Source organism: Crinia signifera, chromosome 4 (genome assembly GCF_055691185.1).
Source record: "Crinia signifera chromosome 4, ASM5569118v1, whole genome shotgun sequence".
Taxonomy (NCBI): domain Eukaryota; kingdom Metazoa; phylum Chordata; class Amphibia; order Anura; family Myobatrachidae; genus Crinia; species Crinia signifera.
In genome coordinates this window covers 20,828,477-20,844,896 of record NC_139220.1, presented here as the reverse complement: position 1 = coordinate 20,844,896, position 16,420 = coordinate 20,828,477, and the positions used below count along the sequence as shown (strand labels likewise).

The 16,420-nt window shown below is 36.9% G+C and overlaps 1 protein-coding gene and 1 long non-coding RNA gene across 11 annotated transcripts in view; one reads left to right on the top strand and one right to left on the bottom strand.

Moving 5' to 3' along the window:
• LOC146073843 (uncharacterized) overlaps positions 1–14,531 on the bottom strand; it is a 49,788-nt gene extending 35,257 nt beyond the window's left edge. The window contains exons 1-2 of one of the 2 annotated variants that reach the window (XR_014473322.1): positions 13,589–14,531; positions 2,793–2,847 (exon numbers count right to left, since the gene is read on the bottom strand). This is a non-coding gene — a long non-coding RNA (uncharacterized LOC146073843). Of the gene's footprint in view, positions 1–2,792; positions 2,848–5,239; positions 6,444–13,588 lie in introns of those variants that run through there. The other variant, XR_014473321.1, reaches the window with a different exon arrangement.
• The window catches only part of LOC146073839 (protocadherin alpha-C2-like), a 198,460-nt gene that overhangs the window by 32,496 nt on the left and 149,544 nt on the right, over positions 1–16,420 (top strand). Inside the window, exon 1 of one of the 9 annotated variants that reach the window (XM_083181356.1) lies at positions 5,118–7,711. The exons of 7 other annotated variants lie outside the window; for them this stretch is intronic. In XM_083181356.1, the coding sequence (XP_083037482.1) occupies positions 5,375–7,711 (2,337 nt within the window). In that variant the 5' untranslated portion in view covers positions 5,118–5,374. Of the gene's footprint in view, positions 1–5,117; positions 7,712–13,557; positions 16,149–16,420 lie in introns of those variants that run through there. One more of the 9 variants, XM_083181357.1, reaches the window with a different exon arrangement.

Sequence of the window (16,420 nt, the reverse complement as noted above, 5' to 3'; positions counted from 1 at the left end):
TGCAGTCGCCCGAGGGCAGCACCATCGGAAGGGGACGCGCGCGCACCTCGTGCGCGCGCGTCCCCTTCCGGCATACAGATGGTGGCGGGGCAGGGGATGGCGATGCAAAGATGAATCCCGCTACATCTGTACTTCCTTTAGTACTGGTATGCAACCTGAAATGGCACCATTTACAACTTCTCTGTTCTCTATCATGCAGCCGGTTTCTTACTCATCTACAAATGATTACCCCTAGTACCAATTCCTCCATAAGCAACCTCTTATATGGCACAGTATCAAAAGCCTTAGAAAAATCCAGGAAGACCACACCTACAAAATTTCCCTTATCTAGGTTCTGGATGACTTCCTTGTAAAAGCTTATTAGGTTTGTTTGGCATGAGCTAGTTTACTAGTAATACAATGATCTATACTGTACCTGTACATTGTACTAGATGTGCTCATTTGTGTTCTGGTTTAGAAACAAAGGTAATATAATAATATTATAATAATTTATATAATAATATAAATCATTTTATAAGCTTTATTTTTCCTTGAATGTAGACTGCATTATGACTGCAAGACATCTGCCTGTGCACATATTTGCTGTGAGTTAATACAAATTGCGGTGATGGTATCTTTTTTAAGATTAGTCTACACTCATGCAAAATTTGTCAAGCTTATAAAGAATGACATACAGTAGATTTGGGGGAATGTGGGTGGGTTCAATACAAACGAGATACTTTTGCTTGTATCAACCTTTTGTCACTGTCGACCTTGTGCGTGTCAACCATTTTGTGTCGACTTAGACACTGTTGACCTTGAACAGTATACTACACCAAAAATAAATGTTTCTTAAACATAAAATTGTGGGAAGAGTATATGTGTAAATCAAAACGAAGATCCCCCTTCCCTCCTATGTTCAACAGCAGTAGATCACTTGTAGGACTGATTTAATGCAATTGATCTTTAGATGTTTTGATTGAATTATAGAGATTTGCATAAGGAACTTTAACTGCTCCACCTATATTGGGCCTTTTGAAGAGTTGGATGTTGAGCTGGCATACAGTATATTTCTCAAAAGAAGCGTGTCAGGGGAAAATGTGTGTGTTCCCTTATCTGATGCATCTATTCATGCACTTGGGTTGTCAACAGTTATCATCATCTTCATCATCATCCACTTGCACATGCACAGTTATTATCATCATCATCATCATCATCCACTTGCCATATAATAGGGGAAAAATTGTACAACTCCAAACAGGTATTTTTTGTATTTTATAGATTGCTTTGTATTTCACTGTTAATAGGTGTAGATGAAATTAAAATACACAAGACTTCACAAATTGCTGAGCATTTAAATTCCCAGAGGGCACACTGTGCAAACTGGCAAAAGTTCATCTCTGCATCATCTCCTAGCATAAGCTCATCTCTGCATCATAGTGAAGATTAAATAAGAAAAATGTACATCAATTTGAATATATTATAAGAAGAAGGTTATGCAATACCTTAGTAAAATGTACATGATACTCATGAAATAACCATAAACTAAAACAAACAGTTTGGATACACAGTATCTACCTCAGTTCATACAGTGGTGTTATCGACTCCAAAATCTGATATTAGTGCTGCATGAGCATACAATAACTACTTTGTGTTTTGGGGGGATCCTGCAGCTTCTACTATCCAGCTCTTAGTCTGTTACATATATTTATCTCCAAAAGATCATAATGCTGTCCTTCAACAATGTAGTTGACAAAAACAAGTTTGAACTTTGCAGTTACCCAAAGTCTACCCTGTGTCCAAATCAGTATCTCATGTACTGTAACTAGCAACTATGATATATGCATTGCTTATTGAAATCCACATTTGTTTTAAGTTATGAAGATATGTGATAATTACAAATTAATTTTATTGGCGTCCTACTTTCCTGCTTTGTTCACAAACTGCTAGGTCCAACACGTAAAATTAGAAAAATGGTGTGACACTTAATGGGATGAGATATTTTGACTTTTGAGATTTTTAGTAAAAAAAATGGCAGAATTTGCACGTTTTTTCCAAAATCACCATCTTAATAGGATGCAAATTGCAGTAACAATTGCACTTTTTGTGGCAAAAATTAAACATTCTGACCTGTAAATTTTTTGTCACACTTCGCATCTAGATGTTTTCCCATTAAAAAGTATACAACTCGCAAATTTAATAGGATGCAATTTGGGGAAAAACACAAATAGACCAAGTTCTGGCAGACGATTTTCACAGAACCAGGCACAGACCAGTGCATAATAAAAGTAAAAAAAAATTGGCATGGGTTCCCCCCTCCTGAGCATAACCAGCCCTGGGCTCAAAGAACCAGTCCTGGTTTTAGATATTCAGGGGAGACGAAATATAGTGGATCCCCAGTATTTCTAAAACCAGCACCAGGCTTAAGGACTGGTCCTGATTCCCAAAATATGGGGAATAAAATAAGTAGGGGTCCCCGGTATTTTGGCAACCAGCACTGGGCCCAAACAGCCAACAGGGTAATACCATAGCCGGGGGAAACTTTTACATGAGTTAACCCAGTCAAATATTGATCCCTGTGGCTGGTCAGCCCCGACAGAGACCCTGGAGAAGTAAAGACCCCCAATAAATGGGTCCCCCCTCCAGAGAGACCCCTGCCCAGGCTGAAGCCTGGGGCTGTCCCCGATGCCTTGCCTGGAACTTGGAGAACCACAAGTACCAGCATGTGGGCCAATAAAGGGCCTGCTGGGTCTTGAAGTTGCACAACATTACAAATAGTATAGCTTTATTACATACATTCACACATACATTACCTATGGATTCTCTTGTAGGCCTGTCCTCTTCTCCATGTAAAATCCCAATGAGTACCTGTTGAGAGAAATCATATCAGACGCCTCCTAGATCAAATGCTGTCTTCTCTGGCTGACAGTACCCCTGTGAGAAAACCCTGAATGTTCTTTTACATCCGCGACTCCTCCAACATGCCAGGGTTAGTCCCGCCCACCAGTGAATATGGAGTGGACTTTGGGTGGTGGTAAACAATCATTCAGGCTTCTCTCACAGTGGTACTGCCAGCAAAGGATACCATAATGATCATGTGCAGGATTTTAATGAATCATTATTGAATATGATGAATGTAGGTTTGGTGCATACTGAGCCAGTCACACTAAGTTAGTGGATACCATCAAATTTGGCGCTGCCGAGGAGGTTGGTCAATGAAGCGTTGTGCTGCATGGGTCCTTCCCCTTCCCGTAATGCCGTGCAGGTTTCATGATGCATTCGCTGCCTGCTCGTGCATCTAACATGGGAGGTGGTGAAAGAGCCATCCGGCAGACTCGGTGCAGGAAAAAGATGGTACGTGAGGAAAACAGCATTGGAAAACAGCATGGCTGAGAGCCACGGCAGACACTAGCACACATTGAACAGATGCCACAACCTATGCCAGCACCGCATCCCAGCACCACAGTCTAGATCATATCACAATAATTTTGTTGAGGAAGATGAGGCGGACAGGAGCTGCAGCATCCAGCAGTATAGTTAGAGACACCACACGGCCCACGCCTAAACCGCAGCACATCCTGATCCTTCCCAGAATCAGCACATCCAAGTTATTGTTCAAAGGTCAGAGGTATGTTGTCAATTATTACTTTGTACGTGCAGCCAGCAACCACAGTGAATGCCACTTAGGGCAAAGTCAATAGTTGCAGTGTTTTTTTGGGGGGAGGGGGGGGCACCAAATTACTGCCTTGACCCAGATGCCAGGAATCCTGCTGGTCCACTGTCCTGGTGGAGGATGAAATAATTTTCCACAACTCTTGCCTTTTTCTTCTGATTCCTTCTCACAAAGTTTGTAGAACATTTTTATAGTAATGTTTTGCCTTATGGTACCCTATATGCCAAAATAACACCCTTATTATCAAATAAATCAATTAACATGGCTTTGATTTTGGATTTGCTTTGACTTGCATTCTTAATTCTTGGTGATAATGGTGTTTTAATGTGCATGGGCAGTTGTTTTGTATCACTTATACTGGAAGATTAATGTTTCATCACAGATAAAAACTTTATTTACAAAAGAAATTCTTGTTGAATTTGATCCAAAATGTACACATTTGCTTTCATTTTCTTTCTGCTCAGCAGCGAGAAATCTTGGAACCATCTTAGCACAAACTATTTGTCATGTTAAGATATTCATACAAAAATTTGCCTAACAGTTACTTTGTCGAGGTGTACCGTTTCAACTATCATTTGAATGGTTAATTTAAACCATTTTTTTTATACAATTTTTATTTTATTTTACGTGTAAGTCCTTCTGGGACATTCATCATTCTCAACATCCTGATGACCATCATTAGACCTCTTTTTGCGACTCATATACATGTGCACTTGACATACAATCTACCCATAAGACTGGTGAGCATTTTCTACAATATAACTAAAACTTATAGATTTACGCATTGCTCTACTTTTGAACTTAGAATTTTTAAGACATATTGTATGGCAAAAACACAACTTCTTCAAGTGCTTTATGACAGCAAACTACTTGTGTGAGAGGAAACTTGCAAAACTATTCCGGGATAGTTAAAGGTCGATATTCTCCCACTACCGTACCTTTTAACTCATGCAGTATTGTTTATTTTTAAAAGCACAGTATCATTATTTAATAGCCACACATTGTATATTAACAAACTTCACAAATTACAGTAGAAAACAAACCGACAAAGATTTATGCAAATGAAAATGATACCTACCAATACCTGCAAAATGTTATCACACATTAATAAATAAAGGATATATAGTGATGTAATATTAAACATTATAATCAATATATAAATATAAAACATTATTATTCATTATTTAAAGTGATACGACATTGTTTCAATGCAGAAATATTATAACTACAATATACTATTAAAAATAAGCAAATCTTCAGAACAATGCATGCATCATTTTTTTAAGTAAAATAAAAAACACATTTTATACAGCATGGTGGCAAGGGAGCATTTCACCATTTACATTTTCAAACAAAATATTGAGTATAAGATCTCATACCTTCATCACATATTTAACAAAGATAAATTAAATAATACATTGAAATCAAATAAAAAAAAACCATAAATAATATGTACAATAGTATCTAGTGCATAGGTGTATAGCACTTACGTTCTAGTTGTCCAAGTTGTAATATAAAAATCAGACACTAGATGACACTCTACACCAACTTATAGCATCAAGATGAAGAAGAAATATATTTCCTTACTGTTGACGACTGAGGTTCTTGCTGTTGGGATGTCGGCCATGATATAATTTTCTTCCACGTTGTGAATCTTCAAGAGAGAGTGAATGCCTTATTTACTGAAGAAATTATCACCTTCATCATCATATAGATCAAGAAATGTCCAGTCTAAAACAGGATTATCCAGCAAAGAGACATTTGGCTCATTTATTATTGCTGCATATGTGCTGGGATGTGGTCCTGAGTCAGCTGCATTATATCATTCCTGAGGAATCGAAGCACGGCACCTTTGTCGGAAGAATTGCTCAGGATCTTGGACTGGATATAGGTGAGATTAATTCAAGAAATTTACGTATTGTCTCTAGAGATGAGAAGGAATATTTCCAGGTTAATCTGCAGAATGGCATATTTTTTGTGAAAGAGACAATAGATAGAGAACTGCTGTGTCCAAATACACCCTTCTGTATTATTCCCCTGCAGGTGATTGTAGATAAGCCTGTGCAGATGTATCGTGTTGATGTAGAAATAGAAGATATAAATGACAATAGACCAGCTTTCTCCTCCAATGTGAATAAGATAGTAGTATCAGAGTTCAGACCAGCAGGATCTCGTTTTTCAATAGAGGGAGCTGTTGATCCAGATCTCGGAACAAATTCTGTGACAAATTATGAGCTTAGTGCAAGTGACTATTTTACATTGGATTTTCAAAAATACATGAACCAAATAAGATCCTTAGAACTTGTGCTGAAGAAATCCCTAGACAGAGAAAAACAGTCTATCCACAACCTCACACTAACAGCTTATGATGGAGGTAAGCCGAGATTAAGTGGCACAGCAAAAATTGTCATTGTTGTTGAAGATGTTAATGATAATGCTCCTTCTTTTAATCACCCATTTTATCAGTGCAGTGTGATTGAAAATGCTGATAAAGGAACATTGGTGATTAAGCTAAATGCTACAGATCTGGATGAAGGAAAAAATGGGGAAATTGTGTATGAGTTTAGCAAAATGGTCAAAGGAGATGTAAGAAGTGTTTTCAGCCTAGACAAGCACACAGGGGAAATCCGAGTAAAAGATGAAATTGACTTTGAGACAACAAATATATATGAATTTCAGGTTGATGCTATTGATAATGGAGATCAACCAATAATAGGACATTGTAAAGTTCTAGTGACTGTTATGGATGTCAATGACAATCCTCCTGAGATGACAGTGACATCATTATCAGTTCCTGTTCCAGAGGACTCACCACAAGGAACAACAGTAGCAATAATTAGTGTACATGACAAAGATTCAGGTTCAAATGGAAAAGTTGTTTGTTATATTTCTGAGCATTCATCCTTCAAAATAAACCCAGCATTTGCAGGGGATTTCTCCTTGACTGTGAATGGAAAACTAGATCGAGAAACCAAATCTCAATATGAGGTGGTTATTACTTCGAGAGATGATGGATCACCACCTCTGTCAGTTTCCAAAACTCTTAATATTGATATAAGTGATGTAAATGACAATGCGCCTCAATTTCTGCAGCCTGTTGATGTCATCTTCATCAGGGAAAACAACCCACCGGGATCCCATGTCTATACAGCATCAGCATCTGATCCAGATATCAGCCAAAATTCTTTCATCACATACACCATCAGTGAAAGCACCATTGATGGGATTCCTATATCATCCTATATCTCCATCAATCCAGAGAATGGCAAGGTGTTTGCTTTGGTATCATTTGATCATGAACAAGTGAACTATTTCCAGTGTCACATAAAAGCCACAGATGCTGGTCTACACCCACTCAGCTCTAACCTTACCCTAAATATTTTCATTCAAGACATTAATGACAATCCACCAACATTTTCTCCACTTTATTCTGAAGTCACAATTAAAACGGCTAAATCGGCCCAACCTGGATATCTTGTAACCAAAGTAAAAGCTATAGATATAGACTCTGGATACAATGCTTGGATGTCATACAATTTTAAGAATCCATCCGGAAAAACACCATTTGTTATTTCTCAGCAAACTGGAGAAATCAGTCTAAAACGTCCATTTACAGATTCTGATAATGAAGAATACAGACTGGTGGTGGTGGCTCAGGACCATGGAGAACCGGTTATGACAGCAGTGACACAAATCATCATCTCCTTGATAGATTCTGAAGAGGAAGTTACGACTTACAACCATGAGTCAAAAAGTATCAGTGATGACATCTCTGATGCGAATGTCTACTTGGTGGTTGCCATCTGCATAATCTCAAGTATATTTCTCATTACTTTAATTGCATTCACTGTTTTAAGATGGCAAAAGTACAGAGACGAAGTCAATGAATTGAAAGAAAATTACAAGATCTGCTCCAACACTGGAGGTAGCTGGATGTACTCCCAGCAAACCCAATACAGAGTGTGTTCAAACTCACTTCAAGGACAAAATGACTTAATTGTTTTAACTCCAAATAACCCTCAAACACCAGGCATTGAAGGTCAATTAAACCAATACAAGGTAAGTGAAAATAGCGTTAAACACCTAATGTGTAAAATACTCCCATTATGATCTTTGTCACATGTACTAATTCACTTTATCAGTATTAAAGAACAAAATCGTACTCTTAAAAGATAAGCTTTTTACTTCATGCGTGACCAAACCACAATTCGTTTAACTTAAAAAAATGATTAAAGGTCAGGAAAAGTTTTTGAACAATTTGTTATTCAGAAACAACAACGTTGGTTTAAAATAATCACTGATATTTCTAACATTATTTCACAAAAACTAACGATTTAATAAAAGAATAACCAACATTTTCCAGCATAAATATAATTTTAATTTTATAAATATATGATTGTGACATTCATAAATAGTACAGACTGTGCTACATTGGAAGATTAAAGTGCCTTATATATATATATATATATATATATATATATATATAAAGAAAAACTTAAAATAATACTCATAAATCATCAAATAAAATTATTTTTTGGATAAAACAGAATATGCTTTTTTAGAACCCCTCAAGAAAACAAAAATAAAAACAATTCGTAAAATAAGTCATTGTTACTATGTCAAAATTAAGACAATTCTACTTAACAAATAAATTGTATAATGTTATGTATAGTATAATTTGGTAGTCAGACTTGACTTAGAATAACTTCTATTTTTATATTTAACTTGTGTGTATACTGAAAGACGTAATGTTTATATTATTGTTTTATTAAACGTTGGACTTTGTTATTCAGAATGTTTTCAAATGAGTATTCAATTGAAATATTTTAGATTTTTCAGTCAATTTGATGTATTGTTATAATGTTCGTGCTATTTGGGAAAGTTTGGGCTTTGTTTATCAGGATGATTTCTGACGTATATTTTCATTTCCCATGTTAGCAATTTACACTATGCATTTCGTGTGAGGCTTCAATTTGAATATTTTTTTATTATTTTAGTCAATTTATTATATAATCTTTTACGATTATTTAATGAAAGATTGTGGTTTGTTTATCTAGCATTTTGTAATAAAAATATTTTAATTTGATAGAAATGGATACAAAAATATACAGTTGATCCCAAAGTTTCTACGAATATCAGACTTCGTATCATGAACGCATATGCATAACATATTTTATTGTAAGAAAATGGGCTTATGCTTAAATCAGCACGAGTCTCAAAGTGCAAAATTTATCGAGCTAGCTTTCTTGAATTTTGGGATGCCAAATGTGTCATTTTTTCTTCAAGGTCATAGATGCTCATTTTTTTATTTATTTTTTGCCTTTGTAGCTAAATCGTGACATGGATGTAAAGTAAAGAGGTTTATTTTTAAAGGTTTTTTTATTGTATTATTCATTCATCTGTGGATTGGGCCACCAGAAAATCAGGGTAATTTTTGCTGCCTGGACCCACTCTCTCCTTTGCCCACTGTCTCACAGTAACAGCACCTGCATGTGCTTGGCAGGTACTTGTGAGGCTGAATTTGAACTGTGCATTTTCAGCTGTGTGTGTGTGTGTGTGAGCGGTGCAGCACTTTTAACTTTCCACTGACTCTTCTGTGGCTGGCCAATAGAAACTACTCCCTCCAAGCTGGCCTGAATGGCAGTAGAAAAACACAACCAGTCACCACCAAATACAGCCCCCTCTTTTTGATGCTTGATGGCAATGCCAACCAATCAGATGATGGCACCATGCTGAGAAACCAATAGTAGCTGGCAAAATGTGCAAACAACTGACTTGTATATAGTGTATATGTGTAGTATGTAGAGATTGCTTCAGGGGCTTGAAAAACAGTATTTACAGTCTGTCCATATATTTTATTTATTTATTACCAGTTACTTATATAGTACGCACATACTTTACAGCGCTGTGGTATATATATATATATATATATATATATATATATATATATATATATATATAGATAGATTGCGTGGTCCGGCACTCCAAAGTAAAAAGGATAGCTGTCGCTGGTGCCCTCACTGAAGCGGGGTGTCCGCTACTTGTACAGTGTATCCGGGGTGCGGCACTCAGCTATGAAACATGCGCTCCAGGAGGCAGTTGTAGACAACGTTTCAGTTTTTTAATAAACTGTTTTCAAGTCAAGTACTTGACTTGAAAACAGTTTATTAAAAAACTGAAACATTGTCTACAACTGCCTCCTGGAGCGCATGTTTCATTGCTGAGTGCCGCACCCCGGATACACTATATATATATTTATATATATATATATATATATATATATATATATATATAGACTCTTGGTAGACGGCACACTCACACAAATATGTAGTAGTGGCGGGTGCCAAGCCAAAAGGAGAAACCTCAAACCGGGAACTCCACGAATACAATCATGTAGGCGGCACACCAGCAAATAAATAGAAGTAGGCTCTGCTTTCTGCAAGAAAGCAGAGCCTACTTCTATTTATTTGCTGGTGTGCCGCCTACATGATTGTATATATCTATATATATATATATATATATATATATATAGATATATACTGACCTCATCACAAGTCATTGCCTAGTGGTTAAATCAAAATGACAACCAAGTGATAGAAGCCATGTACTGCACTGTAACATATATGCAGTACCTGGCTTTTGTCACAGTGTAGGAGCTGACACTGCAGCCACAGCAGTCTCTGGTGGCAGCCCGCATCTCCCTGAGCTCTGGAGTGATGGAAACGGAATTGCAATTTACTGGCCACACCCTATCCCATGAAACCACACCTATTTTTCACAGCACATGCCTTTTGCGAGCATATGAACCATCTTCTACTACACCTGGTGTCAGATAGGTAAGAGATACCACCATGCACAGGGTCAGCTCTCTGGAGCTGCAGTGACATTTGCACTATACTAATTGGGCACTGGAGGAAAGCTGCAGCAGTTTGGTATCTGCAGCACCAGACTGGACCACCTCCCTGCAGCAACCTATACCACTATGCATGTCAGAGAGAGTGAAAGACATAAAAAGTTTAGGTGCCCATACACGGTACAATTGTTGTTTGCGATGAGATGCGCGTTCCCATCACATATCTCATCGCACAGCTCAAAAAGTAGTTGCTACAATTTTTATACTAGATCTCATCTCATTGCATCTCATTGCATTGCAAAACCTATACAATGCGATGAGATGCTATAGGGAACTAAAATGGTGTTCCGGAGTACACTCCATTCTGGATTTCACCCAATTCAAAACAACCAATTTCAACAACAGCTCAAAGGTATGAGACAAAATAAGGCCTCATAAAATCTCTTCTACAACCAACTATACCCAAGACACTGCAGTGATAAGTTCTATCTCCACCTTTATCTTAGCTGTTTGGAGTTTGCATGTTTTACCCATGCTTGTGTGGGGTAAAATATTACTAGTTAGGGAAAGAGGTCAATGTGGACTAATTTAGTTTTTGGGCAAGTAGGAGGGATGAAGGCCTAAAGTGTTCATCTTTACAGGAGAAAGACCCGCCCTACACAGATCCCACTCCCATGTATGACTTCTGCCAAAAGTTTTCTGGGCTGGTTTTAATGATCCAATCTGTCCCTGCATTTGAGCAATGTATGACATTTTTAATTTCATTGGGAGGCAATAGCCATTGCTTTTAATTCATTTTCTTGTCTTTATTTTAAAGCATTATACAGTATTTTGGTAAGATTGTTTATTTACCGAGCCAAACATCGTTACTTCCTGGCTAGAGTTCTCCCTAAATATATTTGTTGAAGGAGTAATACAGTATTACGCAATAACTTATTATTTCAATGACCAAACTTGATCAATTCTTTCCGGCAATGACTTGAGAGCATTAAATTGATACATATGAGTGGTGTGCCGTCAGGAAACATTTGATCACATAATGCATACTGTACATAGTGAAACTAACACAATATATTATGTTCATAACTTAATGTGGTTTGGTTATCCAGGAAACATTGTGATAAATGTAATACATTATAAATATTGATACGAGACACTGGAAAATTATGTTGGAGATGAAGACTAAATAAAATTACATGGTCATACTGTAGCATAGTCAACTTCAACCCACTTTACCACAAATTAATATCAACGTGTGTTGGTAGGATTTACAGTGTACGGTATGTGGATGAGTGTCATGTAGTCCTTTAAATAAACAAAATTGTCTGTGAATTGATTTACACATTACATAAAAAATACAGGTGGCATATTACTGAAGTCAATCTGAGGCCAACAAAATAACAGCATTGGTACAATTAGGCCGTGGGCACATAAACAATATTTTATTGCATTTTTTTCTGTAAAAACTAGTTTGTTTCAAACAAATTTATCATGCACTCTCCAAACTGCCAACATGTGTTGTATACTGCTTAGGTTAGACTTTTTTTATTGGTTCCCAAGCTCTGTCTTCAACCATTCTTGTTTCACAAACACTTTTTCCACATTTTCCAGGTCACCCGGTAGGAGCACTGTGTATCACCAACTGCCACATTTTTAAATTTCCCAGGAGACCTGGAAAACATGAACCGTTAGTGATCCTTGAAGACCAAGTTTGGGAATCACTGCTCTAGTTCAGTTGTAAGTCCCATTAGTTCCATTTCTTAATAAAGGTTAAATTCTAGGTACATTTCGATTCAAATAGTGCAATAAGCATTATTTGCAAAAAATAAAAGAAATTATCGGGAATTGCTCTACAATAGAATTAGTATGGACTGTTTTGAAACATTATTACTGTTACAACTAGGCAGATTTTCAAGAATATCCACAAACTGTCATCAAACTGATTTTCTAAGTTTCAACGACTATGGGAGTATGCCTTAAAAAATGTACGTATAGGGAGAAGCATTTTGGGTATACACTTATTTTGCAGTTCCCAAATAAATGTGTTTGGTAAAATAATCAAGTTGTTTGTTGTTTTTATATAGCTTTGTAGTAACAGATGGTGATTTGTGATGGCCTGCATTATTTTCAACTACTAGTTGGACTTTTTGCACCTCTTTCGTAAAATTGATAAAGCTTCAGTATATATCATATTTCTTGGCTTTCCTTTTATATGAAATTCTATGTAACATACAGTAAGTCCTGTATCAGAGATGGATGGTATTGCAGAGCCCAGGGACGTAACTACCAGAGGTAATGGAATCATCTACCTATGGGTTTCAAGCCTGGAAGGGGCAACTGCATGTACAGCAGCACCTGTTACAGGTGTGACCATTGCTCTTCCAATGGAGATCGATGGAGCACCCACTGCTGCTACAGAGTGAATGGGTTCTATCTACAGATGGAGCCCCTATCAGGCTTGCTCAGCTCTCGCCAGAACGTCCCTGCTGGCGAGAGCCATCGGAGAGGGACTTCATCAGTCAGGAACACGCGTGCATCTCTCGGCGGCTGGGCGGCAGGACCCTGCCCATCTCCGCTTCAGTGAGATGAACAGGGTTAGGGGAGGGTCGGGGCAGTGGTGGGGACCAGTAGAATATATACCGAACAAGATTTTTGCAATTGAAAATGATACCTACCAAAGTATGCAATATTTTATCACACATTAATAAATAATGAAAGGATAGATATAAACGTAAAATTGTTTTTAAATATTGATGTAATATTAGGCATTGCAATTGTTGTAATCTTATAAAAATTATTTAAAGTGATTATATATTGTTTCAATGCAGATATGCTATCAAAAATAAGCAAATCTACAAAACATGCATCATTTTAAAAGTAAAATAAAAAACACATTTTATACAGCATGGTGGCAAAGGAGCATTTCACCATTTACATTTTCAAATAAAATATTGAGTATAAGATCTCATACCTTCATTACATATTTACCAAAGATAACAAATTAAATATTACATTGAAATCAAATAAAAAAAACATAAATAATATGTACAACAGTATCTAGTGCATAGGTGTATAGCACTTACGTTATAGTTGTCCAAGTTGTAATATAAAAATCAGACACTAGATGACACTCTACACCAACTTATAGCATCAAGATAAAGAAGAAATATATTTCCTCACTGTTGACGACTGATGTTCTTGCTGTTGGGATGTCGGCCATGATATAATTTTCTTCCACGTTGTGAATCTTCAAGAGAGAGTGAATGCCTTATTTACTGAAGAAAATATCACCTTCATCGTCATATAGATCAAGAAATGTCCAGTCTAAAACAGGATTATCTAGCAAAGAGACATTTGGCTCATTTCTTATTGCTGCATATGTGCTGGGATGTGGTCCTGAGTCAGCTGCATTATATCATTCCCGAGGAATCCAAGCACGGCACCTTTGTCGGACGAATTGCTCAGGATCTTGGACTGGAGATAGGTGAGATTAATTCAAGAAATTTACGTATTGTCTCTAGAGATGAGAAGGAATATTTCCAGGTTAATCTGCAGAATGGCATATTTTTTGTGAAAGAAACAATAGATAGAGAACTGCTGTGTCCAAATACACCATTCTGTATTATTCCTCTGCAGGTTATTGTAGATAAGCCTGTGCAGATGTATCGTGTCGATGTAGAAATAGAAGACATAAATGACAATAGACCAGCTTTCTCCTCCAGTGTGAATACGATAGTGATATCAGAGTTCAGACCAGCAGGATCTCGTTTCTCACTAGAAGGAGCAGTTGATGCAGATCTTGGAATAAATTCTGTGACAAATTATGAGCTTAGTGCAAGTGATTATTTTACATTGGATTTTCAAAAATACATGAACCAAATAAGATCCTTAGAACTTGTGCTGAAGAAATCCCTAGATAGAGAAAAACAGTCTGTTCACAACCTCACACTAACAGCTTATGATGGAGGTAAACCAAGATTAAGTGGCACAACACAAATCGTCATCAATGTTGAAGATGGTAATGACAATGCCCCCTCTTTTAGTCAACCATTTTATCAGTGCAGTGTGATTGAAAATGCTGTTAAAGGAACATTGGTGATTAAACTGAATGCAACAGATTTAGACGAAGGGAAAAATGGGGAAATATTCTATGAATTTAACAAAATGGTCAAAGGAGATGTAAGAAATGTTTTCAGCTTAGACAAGCTCACAGGGGAAATACGAGTGCAAGATGAAATAGACTTTGAAACAACAAATATATATGAATTTCAGGTTGATGCCATTGATAATGGAGATCATCCAATAGTAGGACATTGTAAAGTTCTTGTGACTGTTGTGGATGTCAATGACAATCCTCCTGAGATGACCGTTACCTCACTATCAGTTCCTGTCCCAGAGGACTCACCACAAGGAACAACAGTAGCAATAATTAGTGTACATGACAAAGATTCTGGTTCAAATGGAAAAGTTGTTTGTTATATTTCTGAGCATTCATCCTTCAAAATAAACCCAGCATTTGCAGGAGATTTCTCCTTGACAGTAAATGGCAAACTTGATCGAGAAATAAAATCTGAATATGAAGTTGTTATTACTGCAAGAGATGAGGGATCACCACCTCTGTCAGTTTCCAAAACTCTTAAAGTTGATATAAGTGATGTAAATGACAATGCGCCTCAATTCCTACAGCCTGTTGATGTCATCTTCATCAGGGAAAACAATCCACCAGGTTCCCATGTTTATACAGCATCAGCATCTGATCCAGATATCAGCCAAAATTCTTTCATCACATACACCATCAGTGACAGCACCATTGATGGGATCCCAATATCGTCCTATATCTCCATCAATCCAGAGAATGGGAAGGTGTTTGCTTTGGTATCCTTTGATCATGAACAAGTGAACTATTTCCAGTGTCACATAAAAGCCACGGATGCTGGTCTACACCCACTCAGCTCTAACCTTACCCTAAATATCTTCATTCAAGACATTAATGACAATCCACCAACATTTTCCCCACTTTATTCTGAAGTTACAATTAAAACTGCAAAATCAGCACAACCTGGATATCTTGTAACCAAAGTAAAAGCTATAGATATAGACTCTGGATACAATGCTTGGATGTCATACAATTTTAAGAATCCATCCGGAAAAACACCATTTGTTATTTCTCAGCAAACTGGAGAAATCAGTTTAAAGCGTCCATTTACAGATTCTGATAATGAAGAATACAGACTGGTGGTGGTGGCTCAGGACCACGGAGAACCGGTTATGACAGCAGTGACACAAATCATCATCTCCTTGGTGGATTCTGAAGAGGAAGTTACGTCTTACAATCATGAGTCAAAAAGTATCAGTGATGACATCTCTGATGCGAATGTCTACTTGGTGGTTGCCATTTGCATAATCTCAAGTATATTTCTCATTACTTTAATTGCATTCACTGTTTTAAGATGGCAAAAGTACAGAGACGAAGTCAATGAATTGAAAGAAAATTACAAGATCTGCTCCAACACTGGAGGTAGTTGGATGTACTCCCAGCAAACCCAATACAGAGTATGTTCAAACTCACTTCAAGGACAAAATGACTTAATTGTTTTAACTCCAAATAACCCTCAAACACCAGGCATTGAAGGTCAATTAAAGGTAAGTGAAAATAGCATTAAACACCTAATGTGTAAAATACTCCCATTTTGATCTTTGTCACATGTAATAATTCACTTTATCAGTATTAAAGAACAAAACAGTACTCTTAAAAGTTAAGCTTTTTATTCATGTGCTACCAAAACACAATTGGTTTAACTTCAAAAATGATTAATGGTCAGGAAAAGTTTTTGAACAATTTGTTATTCAGAAACAACAATGTTGGTTTTAAAAATAATCACTGATACTTATTACATTATTTCACAAAACTAATG